Genomic DNA, 13,548 nt, shown 5'->3' with positions numbered 1-13,548 from the left:
CCAGATCCAACAAAAGCAAATCCCGATCACATTGATGAACTGGATGACAAGACGGTAAGGAGATATCCCGATTGAGATGACAGGGGGATACCACCTTAGGGAGAACTCCTGAATCGGGCGCAGAACCACCTTGTCCTGGTGAAAACACCAGGAAGGGAGATTTGCAAGACAGCGCTGCTAGCTTGGCCACTCTCCGAGGAGACGTGACCGCCACTAGAAAAGGCCACTGTCCGTGAAAGGCGAGAAAGGGAAACATCCCTCATAGGCTCGAAAAGCGGCTTCTGGAGAGCAATTAGAACCCTGTTCAGATCCCAGGGCTCTAACGGCTGCTTGTAAGGAGAGACGATCTGACAAACCCCTTGCAGGAACGTGCGTACCTGTTGGAGTCTGGCCAGGCGCTTCTGAAAGAAAAAAAAAAAAAAACACAGAGCGCAGAGACTTGTCCCTTAAGGGAGCCGAGCGACCAACCTTTTTCCAACCTGGATTGCAGGAAGGAAAGGAAAGTAGTCAATGCCAATGGCCAGGGAGAAACGTCCTGAGCCGAGCACCAAGCTAAGAATATCTTCCACGTCCTGTGGTAGATCTTGGTAGAGCTTGGTTTCTTAGCCTATCCCATGGAGGCAATGACCTCTTGAGATAATCCTGAAGACGCTAGGATCCAGGACTCAATGGCCACACAGTCAGGTTCAGGGCCGCAGAATTCAGATGGAAAAACGACCCTTGAGACATCAAGTCTGGCCGGTCTGGTAGTGCCCACGGTTGTCCTACCGTGAGATGCCACATATCCAGGAACCACGACCTCCTCGGCCAGTCTGGCGCGACGAGGATGGCGCGGCGGCAGTCGGACCTGATCTTGCGTAGCACTCTGGGCAACAGCGCCAGAGGTGGGAACACATAAGGGAGCCGGAACTGCGACCAATCTTGAACTAAGGCGTCCGCCGCCAGAGCTCTGTGATCGTGAGACCGTGCCGTGAAAGCTGGGACCTTGTTGTTGTGCCGGGACGCCATTAGGTCGACGTCCGGCATCCCCCAGCGGCGACAGATCTCCTGAAACGCGTCCGGGTGAAGAGACCATTCCCCTGCGTCCATACCCTGGCGACTGAGGAAGTCTGCTTCCCAGTTTTCTACGCCCGGGATGTGAACTGCGGATATGGTGGAAGCCGTGTCTTCCCCCCACGTCAGAAACCGCCGGACTTCCTGGAAGGCTTGCCGACTGAGTGTCCCCCCTTGGTGGTTGATGTATGCCACCGCTGTGGGGTTGTCCGCCTGAATTCGGATCCGCTTGCCTTCCAGCCACTGCTGGAAGGCTCGTAGGGCAAAATACACTGCTCTGATTTCCAGAACATTGATCTGAAGGGTGGACTCCTGCTGAGTCCACGTACCTTGAGCCCTGTGGAGGAGAAAAATTGCTCCCCACCCTGAAGACAATGAGGTGGGAAGAAGCCCCCACCGAAGAGACTCCTTGGCCGCCTGAGAAAGAGAAACGTCCCTGTCGAGGGGACGTCGACTCCCCGTCCCATTGGCGGAGAATGTCCCCTTGTAGTGGACGCAGAAGAAACTGCGCGAAAGGGACTGCCTCTAATGCTGCTACCATCTTCTCTAGGAAGTGCATGAGGCGTCTCAAGGGATGCGACTGGCCTTGGCGGAGAGATTGCACCCCTGTCTGAAGTGAACGCTGTTTGCCCAGCGGAAGTTTCACTATCGCTGATAGAGTATGAAACCCCATGCCAAGATATGTTAGCGATTGGGTCGGGGTCAGAATTGACTTTGAAAAGTTGATGATCTACCCGAAACTCTGGAGAGTCTCCAGCGCAACGATCAGGCTGTGTTGGCATGCCTCTTGAGAGGGTGCCTTGACGAGTAGATCGTCCAAGCAAGGGATCACAGAGTGACCCTGAGAGCGCAGGACTGCTACTACTGCAGCCATGACCTTGGTGAAGACCCGTGGGTCTGTCGCCAGACCGAAAGGCAGGGCTACGAACTAAAGGTGTTCGTTTCCTATAACGAAGCGTAGAAACGCTGGTGCTCTGGAGCATGTCCATTGATGCTAGGAACTCTTCTTGAGACATTGAGGCGATGACGGAGCGGAGGGATTCCATCCGGAACCGCCTGGTCTTCACATGCTTGTTGAGCAGTTTTTTAGGTCCAGAACAGGACGGAAAGACCCGTCCCTTTTGTGGCACCACAAACAAATTGGAGTAAAAACCGTGACCTTGGTCCTGGAGAGGAACAGAGATCACCACTCCTTCTGCCTTTAGAGAGCACCCGCCTGCAGATGAGCACCGGCTCGGTCGGGAGGTGGAGAAGTTCTGAAGAATCGGGTCGGAGGACGAGAACTGAACTCGATCCTGTACTCTTGAGACAGAATGTCTCTCACCCAACGGTCTTTGACCTGTGGCAGCTAAATGTCCCCAAAGCGGGCGAGCCTGCCACCGACCGAGGATGCGGAGAGAGGAGGCCGACAGTCATGAGGAAGCTGCCTTGGTAGCGGTTCCTCCGGCTGCCTTCTTTGGGCGTGACTGAGCCCGCCAAGAATCTGAGCTCCTCTGAACCTTTTGAGTCCTTTTAGACGAGGACAATTGGGCCCTGCCCGAGCCTCGACAGGACCAAAACCTCGACTGTCCCCTCCTCTGTTGGGGTTTGTTAGGTTTGGGCTGGGGTAAGGAAGAATCCTTAGACTTGGACTGTTTAACGATTTCATCTAATCTCTCACGAAACAGTCTGTCACAGAAAATGGCAATTAAGCACTTTTTTGGAAGCAGCATCTGCCTCCATTCCCTTAACCCCAAGGCTCTGCGTACAACCACGGAGTTGGCGGACGCCCCTACCGTACTGCTCGTAGAGTCCAGGACAGCATTAATAGCGTAAGACGCAAATGCAGACATTTGAGAGGTTAAGGACGCTACTTGCGGAACAGATGTACGTGTGACGATGTCAATCTGCGCCAGACCAGCTGAACTAATTTGTAGTGCCCATACGGCTGCGAATGCTGGAGCAAACGACGCGCCGATAGTTTCATAGATGGATTTCAACCAGAGCTCCATCTGTGTCAGTGGCATCTTTAAGAGAAGCCCCATCTTCCACTGCAACTATGGATCTAGTCGCCAGCCTGGAGATTGGAGGATCCACCTTTGGACACTGGGTCCAGCGCTTGACCACGTCAGGTGGAAAGGGATAACTTGTATCCTTAATACGTCTGGAGAAACGCTTATCTGGATAAGCGTGGTGTTTCTGAACTGCCTCTCTGAAGTCAGAGTGGCCAGAAAAGTACTCAATTTACGCTTGAGATACTGAAATGGAATTTCTCCTGCTGTGAAGCTGACTCCTCCGCTGGAGGAGCTGAGGGAGAAATATCCAACATTCCATTGATGGACGCTATAAGATCATTCACCATGGCGTCACCATCCGGAGTATCCGGCTTGAGAGCGGTCTCAGGATCAGAGTCCTGATCAGCTACGTCTGCCTCATCATTAGAGTCCTCCTGCTGGGACCCTGACCAGTGATGAAGCCGAGTGCCGCTCCCAGCGAGCTCGCTTAGGCTGTCTGGGACTGTTGTCCGTGTCAGAGCCTTCACCCTGGGATGCATGGGACCTCCCCGGAGCACTGATTTGTTCCAAATGAGGGTGGCCCGGGAGCATTGAATCAACATTGCCCATGGTCTGACTGGACTGCAAAGTCTCTAAGATGTTAGTCATAGTCACAGACAATCTATCAGCCGAAACTGCCACTCCGTCCCTTTCCCTGGACAGGGTTCACAGGTGGTTCCTTTGGCCACCTCTAGCAGAGACCCCGGCTGAGCGAGTGCTACAGGGGAGCATTGCACACAATGGGGGTCAGTGGAACCTGCCGGTGGAACGGTATCACATGCAGTACAAGCAGCGTAGAAAGCCTGTGCCTTGGCACCCTTGCTTTTTTGCTGCTGTTGTCTAGCCATCTAGGATAGTATATAGCCAAGAATAGCGACCGTACAGTGCAATGTATAGCATACAAGCATAAAGTAGAAATGAACACTTCAGCACATGCAATACACGCAGCATAGAAAGCTTGTGCCTTAGCACCCTTGCTTTTTGCTGCTCTTGTCTAGCCATCTAGGAGGGTATATATCCAAGAATAGCGACCGTACAGTGCAGTGTATAGCATACCAGCATAAAGTACAAATGACCACTTCGGCATTAGTGGGGTCAGCACTTCAGGTGCTGCTTACCGCCCGCACAAAGGCGGGTGTGTGGTCGCCAGAATCCTGTGACTGGTTGCCCAGAGCTTGTCTCCATTCTCCAGCTCGGACTGCATGCAGGAATGGCCGCCGGCGTCCTGTGAAGAGGGGCAGGCCGTGGGCGTGCCCCAGACAAGAGCGGGAAACTGGCGTCCCACTGTGTCCAGTGAAGGGGCTGGAGAATGCAAAGCAGACTCCAGCTCTCGGCGCTGACTTTCTGTACAGCGTCCCGCCCCTCCCCTGACTGGCAGGGCTGGGGGCGGGAACGAAACGAAAACTAGGCCGCAAAGCCGGGGACTCGAGTAATAAGCGCGGCCGTCCTATGCACGGCCAGCGCGGAAGTCCCCGGCGCACCACAAGTCCCAGCCGCGCCACAGTGTAAAACACCCAGCAGCGGCCGGCGCGGCAGTTCCTAATACATAAATTCACTCAGCTAAGCTGCAGTGAATAAAAGCACAAGCGCTCCGCGCTGTTGTCCCCGGCGCACTAACACTCCCAGCAATGCTGGTGTGTGTGTGCGCGATGTGTACGGAGACACAGAGTACCTTAATGTAGCAGGGCCCTGTCCCTGACGATACTCAGCTCCATATCCAGCAGGTTCTCTGGGTCTGTGGATGGAGCCCGGTCTCAGTGCCTGGAGACCTGTAAGATCCCACTTCACCCAGAGCCCTGAGGGGGATGGGGAAGGAAAGCAGCATGTGGGCTCCAGCCTCCGTACCCGCAATGGGTACCTCAACCTTACAAACACCGCCGACAGAAAGTGGGGTGAGAAGGGAGCATGCTGGGGGCCCTTTTCTTAGTATGGGCCCTCTTTTCTTCCATCCGACATAGTCAGCAGCTGCTGCTGACTAAAAACAGTGGAGCTATGCGTGGATGTCTGACCTCCTTCGCACAAAGCATGAAAACTGAGCAGCCGTGATCCCACGGGGGGTGTATAGGCAGAAGGGGAGGGGCCTTACACTTTTAAGTGTAATACTTTGTGTGGCCTCCGGAGGCAGTAGCTATACACCCAATTGTCTGGGTCTCCCAATAGAGCGACAAAGAAATCTCAGTACAGGAAAAATTGCGTGTGCCGTATTGGTTTCCCAAGTGCTTGTAAAACAAATCTTATTAATTTGGAGCTCCAGAGGCATAGAAAGAGTGGATTTCGCAGCAAAGATCAGAATTTGACCACTGATTACTGTGGACTGTTATTGTGGCTGCAGCTCCCATAGTAAAGTGAGGGGGGGGGGGGGGGGCAGGGAAGCAGCAAACACTATTGCTGACTGGTTTTGACAAAGGGTTGAAAAAGGGTTTATCTGTACAGAGCCGCTCACTGCTGGCTTGGAAGAGACCTGTACCTATTATGTTGGGACCACACCTCTGGCAAAATCTACACATGATGGGCAGGTATTGTGCACGTGTCTCGGTCGTTACAATAAGATGTGTAGGTGTGCACGGCGTCAGGTCATCAGCACCAATAACTCCCGATACAGAAATAAATCACTCTTGCCGTCGGCGGGTAAACTCTTAGGGTATGTGCACACGATCAGGACACGCTGCACCTGGACACAGAGTGTATTCGGCAGGGCCACAGGTACTGTCTGCAGCTGCCTGTGCCCATGATCAGGGTTCAGGCCACTGCGTATCGCTGCTCTCCCTCCAGAGAACACTTGCGTCTCCGCAGCCTAAATTGCCATGCTGCAGCTCGGGAAGCCAAGCTGTCAATTTATGCAGCAGAAAAGCCCAATGTCTGGAGATTTCCAGAAATCCCATCCACTGTGCTTGTACTGTACAACGCAGCAAAAACACGCCGCATCCAAAACGCTGCAAATCCTGATCATGGGCACACAGCCTAAAACTCATGATCTGGACACCACCCGCACTACTTTCTAATAATACTTTCTAGAATTACTTTCTTCTCCTGGGAGGTTGAAGGCTTAAAAAAACAATAGAAAATTTCTCAAATTTTGCAAATGTAAAGTCATAAGAAAGTTTTACCATAAAAAAGTTCCTAAAACATAAAAAGGGACTATCACCAGGTTTTTGCCACCCAATATGTGAGCAGCATGATGAAGAAAAAGTGATCCTGATTCCAACAATGTGTTACTTACTGGGCTGCTTAGTTTAGCTTCTATAAAAAAAAAAAAATCACTGTTTAATCAGCAGGAGATAATCATTACAGGACTACTTGGCCTGCTGCAGGTAGTCCAGCATATTCATGAGCTCTGTATAACTGCTAGATCTGCAGCAGAGAAAACATGGATTTTATCAATATGACAGCAAACAGCTCAGTAAGTGACATCGCTGGAATCGGGGTCTCTGCCCCTACAACATGTTGCTCTTAGATGGGGGGTGAGCAAAAACCTGGTGACAGATTTCCTTTAAAGGAGCTGATTTTGGCAAAGGGAAGCAGACAAATATAATATTACACTGCAACCAAATAATAGTGCTAAATGGATCAGACACGGCCCCTCTGCAGATTGGGGACAGGTAGTAAATAGAAGTTTCCGGATAGTCTCGGTGCACTCAGGCTTTGTGTGGTCTTGTGCTTCTTTGAGCAGGGGATGCCACGTTTCCCACCAGTGTCTTCATTGTGAGAAGTGTCCGTCCCGCTGTCACAGATCCCTCCCCCCCCCCCCCACCCTGTCGCCCTCTTACCTCTCACAGTCACTGAGCTGTTTGTCATTAGGAGAACCGCCAGAGGGTGAACCATGGAGCTGTCCCGCACAAACACCGCACCGGACGACTTCACAGCCTGGAAGTAGGTGAGCCACGGCATGGAGAAATCCTTCACTTCTCTGAAAGGCAAAAGTAATAAAAGCCGTATAAAGGGTGCTGCAAACACTACAACTCCCAGCATGCAGTGCATCAGACCATGCTCTGGCAGTCACCTGTTCACGGTGCTCTTGTGCAGGAGGACGGGTCCGGATTTAGTCTTGTAGACGAGGCTATTCGGCCGGAATTTCCCGCGGATCACATACCCACGCCTCACCTACGGAGGCAGCACATGATGTCAAGGGCTGGGGGATCACAATCACTATTGTCTATGTCTCCCCACCTGCATCTAGTCACCTGTATAAGTTTGGGGTACAGTCCCGCCAGGAGCACCCCTTTCACCAGCTCGTCCTCGTCACTCAGCTGGTTGCACAAGGCATGTCTGTTCATACAATCATTTGCTAGGTCAACCAAGGAAGCGTCTTCCACGTTGGAGGAAAACTGTGTGATGAGGCCTGGAGGGCAGAAATCAGTGGTGAGGGGTCAGCACTGGGCCATCCTCACTGCTGTGTTAACCGCTTGGACAAGGCTCACCTTGGATGAAGCGCAGGGCAGATTTGGAAAGCAGGTTATCTTCTATGAATTCGTCCCGATAGGCGCTGCTCCCCCCACTGAGAACCTGTTTCCAGGCATCGTAAACCCGGGTGAATACCAGGTGGTCACTACACGACTGCTCACTGAACGTGGTCTTAACCTGGACACAAAAACTATATGTAAAGACCCATAACATTGAAAAACAAGGAAGCAAGGGGGCGCTACAAAATGTGAATCCCCATTCTGTCTTCCCACAGGTAATTTATGATGATGCTTGTTGGAATAAACATTGATATAACTGGTTTGTTTTGCTTGCAGTACAAAATCTGACCACAAGGGGCACTGGTAGATGGAGTAATCACACCACCTAGTGGTAAAAATGGGTATTGCAGTATACAAAACAGACTACTCCTCCTCTAGTGTATCTCACCTTGTTCACCTCTGTCCTGTTCATTACTCCACCCTGAAACGGGTCCCTGGTCAGACAGGCCACGATCACCAGCAGCGGGTGAAGGCAGCGGAATATAGAGGCCAGGACGATGGCTTTAGCGAGGCTGGGGTCCGTGGAGATGCTGGCCACTCGCTGGCCTAGTAACGTCAACTCTTCGTTTTCATCCAAGACCCCTGAAAAAGAAACCATTAGTAAACTTGTCAGCTCTTTGAGTGGAGAGGTTATGAGAGTTTTTGCAAAACCAAGTCACAAACTCCCCTTCCCCTGAATCACACATCCCTCCATGCTTTACACTGCAGCTCTGCTCTATCAGGTCACAGCTATAAGAAGTTCATTTTATTGGTTAAATATATAAAATTAAATGTTGCTTTAGCCACAAATTTTGCATTTTCACAAGGGTAACCAGAGAAAACGCACCATACAGTTTACTGTGTAATTTCATCTGAATACGCTGATAACTCCTATGTGGTGGAAATCTACTGTTTGGGCTCACACAGGGCTCGGAGGGAAGGAGGGAGCGCCATTTGACTTTTAGAATGCAAAATTGTCTGGAATTGATATCGGACACATGTTGGGTTTGGAGACCCCCTGAGGTGCGTAAAACAGTGAAGCTCCCCCACAAGTGACCCCTGTTGGAAACTAGACCACTCAAGGAATTTATCTAGATGTGTTTTGAGCACCTTGAACCCCTAGCTGCTTCACAGAATTTTATAACGATGAGCTGTGAATATATAAAAAGTCATTTTTCCTGCAAACATGCTGCTTTTGCCCCAAACTTTTTCATTTTCTCAAGTATAAAAGGAGATAATGGATCATACAATTTGTTGTGCTATTTCTCCCGAGTACATCAGTACCCCTTATGTGGTTGAAAACTACTTTTGAGACAAAGTGAAGAAGGGAAGGCGCGCCATATTTGAATCCAGATTTAATTGGAATGGTTTGTGGGCGCCGTTGGCAGAGCCCCTGAGGTGTCAGAACAGCAGAAACCCCCACAAGTGACTCAGCTTTACAAACTGCACCTCTCAATTCATCCAGGGTGCAGTGAACATATTGACACCACAGGTGTGCCACAGAACTTTATACCATTGGGCAGTAAAGTAAAAATTATTACATTTTTTCCCACAAAAAAGTCTGTCTCAGATTTTATGGCACCAAAATTTGTAACAGAATTTCTGCTGAATGCAGCAATACCCCACACGTGGTTTTAAACAGCTACTGACACTGTTATGGGGGTAATGACCACCAATTCTGTACTAAATGTTGTCAAGGGAGGAATTTGGGTGAAGACTGCTAATGGAGTCTTCATTCGGGATATCCAAAGACGGTGCCGTATTAGCTGTATACCCAGTGCCGATATATCAATGTATAAGACAATGAACACAGACATGTTCTCTCTTTCAGCCAGCGTCATCCACTGAGCTTGTGTATTGGAAGAAACCCAATTATACAGTTTGCATCTCTAACCTTGAAGCTAGAAAAAGGGAGTAAGGAGTATTTCACTCCCTATTTTCTCCCAGCACATTGTTTGTTTCTTGTACATTCTTTCTGTGCGAACTGTACTGATCAGACTTTGCAGCGTCACATTCTGGCTTCATTATCTTTGGTTAACTCCTTCATGACTATACAGCTTTGAATTATATTATGGGTCTATGCGATGGCTACATAGACAGACAGATTATTATGCAACTACATCTATATTTTGATTATTTACATACACAGATATTCTTATTACGTTTAAACAAACAAACTACAGCTCAGGCGACCTCCACAATGTCCCCCATCCTGGTATACTGACCAACCATCATGGGCCCATCCTGGTATATATGCTTCCCATTATGCCATACACATAAAAAGTTAACAACTCTACTCACCTTCCCTCTGTCCTCTTCTGATGTCGTCAACTGACTTTGGTGTGTAAGTAACGGGCAGCGCGTTACGTCACTGCCATGTGCCCCCAGTTACATGCCGATGCCAGCTAATCCAAAAATTAATATTCATTGCTCCCCACGCCCATAATCCCATCCACCTCCTTGCACTGAAGCTGGTCACGGTCATTTTTTTTAAATTTTTTTATATATCGGTCAGTACGGATACAGCCATACCACATTTAGGTCTTGCTGCTTTTGAACAATAAAAACAATTTTAGAAAAAAAAAATAATTCAGCGTTAATTTTTTTTTCCAATTTAACCACTGAGCAGAGTTGGGGCTTGTTGTTTGCGGGACAATATGACATTTTCAGCGGTATAATTTTTATTTATATGTGACTTTTTTTCGCCAGTATGATGTAAGAGCGCAGCTTTTTGCCAGGTTTTTTTTTTATTTCTTCGTGGTGTTCATGGAAAGGATTAACTAGTGCGACAGTTTTATAGATTAGTTTATTCTGGATGCGGCAATAACAAATGTGTACTTTATTATTAATTGTTGGTTTTATATAAATATATGAATTTATTGGTATAATATTCTTTTGCATTTTTTGGTGTTTTTTATTCTTAATATTTTTACAGTTCTTTTTTACTTAGTCCGTATATGGGACTTTACTTTTTTTTTTACTCTGATCGCTGGTATAATCCATTGCAATTGCACATACACTACAATGGACTATACCTGTTAGTGTGACTGACAGGACGCCTGTTAGACCAGGTTAATGGCATAGTCTAACAGGCCACAGTAGCCAGCAAACCAGTAGGTCATTTTTTGACCATTGTAACAATCAATAGCCAACAATTACATCGCAGGGGTGCCGATTGCGTGAAAGGGAGGACACTCCCTCGCTCCTAAATCCTGTGATCACTATTGATCGTGGCATTTAAAGGGATAAGCAGCTGGGGGTAGTGCGGGCACCGCGCCTGACTGTGACAGCCAGAGGTTGACTATCACTTACACCGAGCCCCTGTGCCCTGCATGATCGCCATGACGTACATATACGTCATCGGTTGGGAACCCGTATCCGACCACATTAAGGACTTTATTTTTGCATGTTGTGGCTCCACTCCTGAGCCCGATCCATGACGCACCAGTATACCATGGAGTTGCATGGGATTAAAGGTTACAAAGTGTCTTTCTCCTGACATTTCACTATAAATACCCTGAGTTTCCATAGGTAGGATCCGCTACTTACGAATCTCCTGAAGGAATTGCACGGCGTCCATGATGGCGCAGCGGTCGGGACTCTCCAGAGCCTGAGAGAGGAACTCAACGGCCTAAAACAAAAAAATAAAAAATAAATCTCATTCCCCAGGGACGTAACGAGATGGATCGGGACAGGCGCTCGTCTCACCGTCATCTCCGGGGTGTGAATCTTGGTCTGGACCACCAGGTTCTCCAGCGGGGTCCGCAGAATCTCCGCCACCTGAAAGGTTTGCATGGCCTGGTGCTGCGCACGGGTGAACAGGTGGTAGGAGAATCCGGGTTGGCAGCGTCCGGCCCGGCCACGTCTCTGGGTCACATTGGATTTGGACACCCAGGTGGTCTCCAGGCACGAGACCTGCAGAAAGCAGCGGGGGCTTAATATATAAGAAACATCAATAGATCATGTTGCATCTGATTGGATGTTTTCTGCTCCGTGACATCCGCTGGTGAACTACAACTTCCAGTATGCCATGACAGCCAGGAGATGGGGGTTGTAGTTTATCCCCAGAGTGTATATCCCATTGATAGTGTTTACTTGCAATACCATGCCAGTCCACATGGAGCGCTGTGAGCAGAAAATAAGGTGCAGGAGCCGCCTAGAAAGTAGTACTGCATTTGATATGGCAGGAAATTCATAATTACCACCCCCCATTGTGCCCCCCACCTTTGCTGCACTGGACACCGCCGCCCCTATGATCCCAACTCTTTGCCCTATTCATTAACTTCCATGTGTAAGGGCAGATATTCGCCTCGTACCTTTGTCCGGAGGTCGTACCGCTGTTCTTTGTGCATCCCGGTGTCGACCACATGTACAATGTCATCGATGGTGACTGACGTTTCTGCGATGTTTGTAGCGAGGACGATTTTACGGACGCCGGGAGGAGGCTGCTCGAAAATGGTCTGCTGGTTCATCAGGGGGACGTTGGAGTGAACTGGGGGGGATACAAAGGAATTAGTTATCACAATGCAGAGCGTACTGAAGCATAAATGAGGGGTGTGGGAAATTTTGCAAAGTTATGTAACAAAACAAAAAGATGCAAGAGTACTTCATTACAATCCTACTCCCGTTTCTGGGTATGCAGCTCCCATGCAGAGCTATGCGTTTCCCTAGTTCCAGTGTCTACTCCTGCGGTCATTTGGTTGTCCTCCCCACCTTTGCTTTGGAAACATCGTCCAGTCCCCCATATGATGCGATGTTCTGCAGATTATTCCTACCAGCATCCTCTCACCTGGTAGGATGAGGTGCGAGCCGTTCCTATAACCCAGTTGCTCCTGCAGAATCTCTTGAATGCGGCGGATTTCCTGCCAACCGGGAAGAAAACACAGGATTCCCCCTACAAGGCAAAAAATATGGAAATTTGGGGTCATACAGAGCCAATAAATTCCAAAGTAACAGCTAGTGGGGGCAAAGTCCTTCAGAGCTGCGCTCCTCTCCAACGTTGGTTGTCTAAAGTAAGAACCATTGATTGTACCCAGAAATACCAGGACTAATCAGTGCTAGACCCCCTTCCTGTACCAAGGAGGAGGGCAAAGACCCCAAAACGTCTTGACCAATAGGGTTCACCAAGACCCCATTACCAATTGTGGATGGGTGCCGGTCCAAGCGCAAATTTTATAGTTTAAAAAGGGGAAACCTGCTCCATCTGTAAAGCCGGAGCCTTGTGACCCACTCACCTGGGGGGCCGCGCTTATCGATGTAAAGGATGATGTCACTAATCAGATCCAGGTCCGGGACACAATCTTCAGCCGTCTGAAAACAAAAAAAGAGAATTTTGTTACTTACCGTAAATTCTTTTTCTTATAGTTCCGTATTGGGAGACCCAGACCATGGGTGTTTGTGTGTCCTCCGGAGGCAGAAGCTAAAGTGTAGCTCCTCCCTCTGAGCTTATACACCCCCTGGTAGCCAGTCCTAGCCAGTTTAGAGCAAAAGCTGAAGGAGAGTAGCCACCCACAAGTAGAACCGAGTAAGAACCGGAACAACCAGAGACTCTGTCCACGACAACAGCCGGTGATAACACACGGAACAAGAAAATTGCCAACAGGCAACAGGGAGGGTGCTGGGTCTCCCAATACGGAACTATAAGAAAAAGAATTTACGGTAAGTAAAACAAAATTCTCTTTTTCTTTATCGTTCCTTTGGGAGACCCAGACCATGGGACGTTCCAAAGCTGTCCCTGGGTGGGAATAAACAGAAAAAACTAAGAAGTAGGCGGAGCCTAACTTCACAAGTAGGCGACAGCCGCCTGAAGGATGCGTCTGCCCAAGCTCGCATCTGCCGAAGCATGAGCATGCACTTGGTAGTGCTTTGAAAAGGTATGCAGGCTAGTCCAAGTGGCAGCCTGACAGACTTGTTGAGCCGTAGCCTGGTGCCTAAAAGCCCAAGAGGCACCGACAGCTCTGGTCGAGTGTGCTTTGATCCCCGGCGGGGGAGGCACCTGAGTACTCTGGTAGGCGTCCGAAATG

At 49.4% G+C, this 13,548-nt stretch overlaps 1 protein-coding gene across 1 annotated transcript in view; it reads right to left on the bottom strand.

Moving 5' to 3' along the window:
• Positions 1 to 13,548, bottom strand: part of DHX30 (DExH-box helicase 30) — a 32,708-nt gene that overhangs the window by 2,156 nt on the left and 17,004 nt on the right. The window contains exons 9-18 of the mRNA XM_075315774.1: positions 12,760 to 12,835; positions 12,315 to 12,419; positions 11,842 to 12,017; positions 11,234 to 11,440; positions 11,075 to 11,156; positions 7,935 to 8,128; positions 7,505 to 7,664; positions 7,268 to 7,425; positions 7,087 to 7,187; positions 6,854 to 6,993 (exon numbers count right to left, since the gene is read on the bottom strand). Of these exons, the coding sequence (XP_075171889.1) occupies positions 6,854 to 6,993; positions 7,087 to 7,187; positions 7,268 to 7,425; positions 7,505 to 7,664; positions 7,935 to 8,128; positions 11,075 to 11,156; positions 11,234 to 11,440; positions 11,842 to 12,017; positions 12,315 to 12,419; positions 12,760 to 12,835 (1,399 nt within the window). The remainder of the gene's footprint in view (positions 1 to 6,853; positions 6,994 to 7,086; positions 7,188 to 7,267; positions 7,426 to 7,504; positions 7,665 to 7,934; positions 8,129 to 11,074; positions 11,157 to 11,233; positions 11,441 to 11,841; positions 12,018 to 12,314; positions 12,420 to 12,759; positions 12,836 to 13,548) is intronic.

The sequence above is a fragment of the Anomaloglossus baeobatrachus genome, chromosome 6, assembly GCF_048569485.1.
Source record: "Anomaloglossus baeobatrachus isolate aAnoBae1 chromosome 6, aAnoBae1.hap1, whole genome shotgun sequence".
Classification (NCBI taxonomy): domain Eukaryota; kingdom Metazoa; phylum Chordata; class Amphibia; order Anura; family Aromobatidae; genus Anomaloglossus; species Anomaloglossus baeobatrachus.
This window is presented reverse-complemented; position numbering and strand designations above follow the sequence as displayed.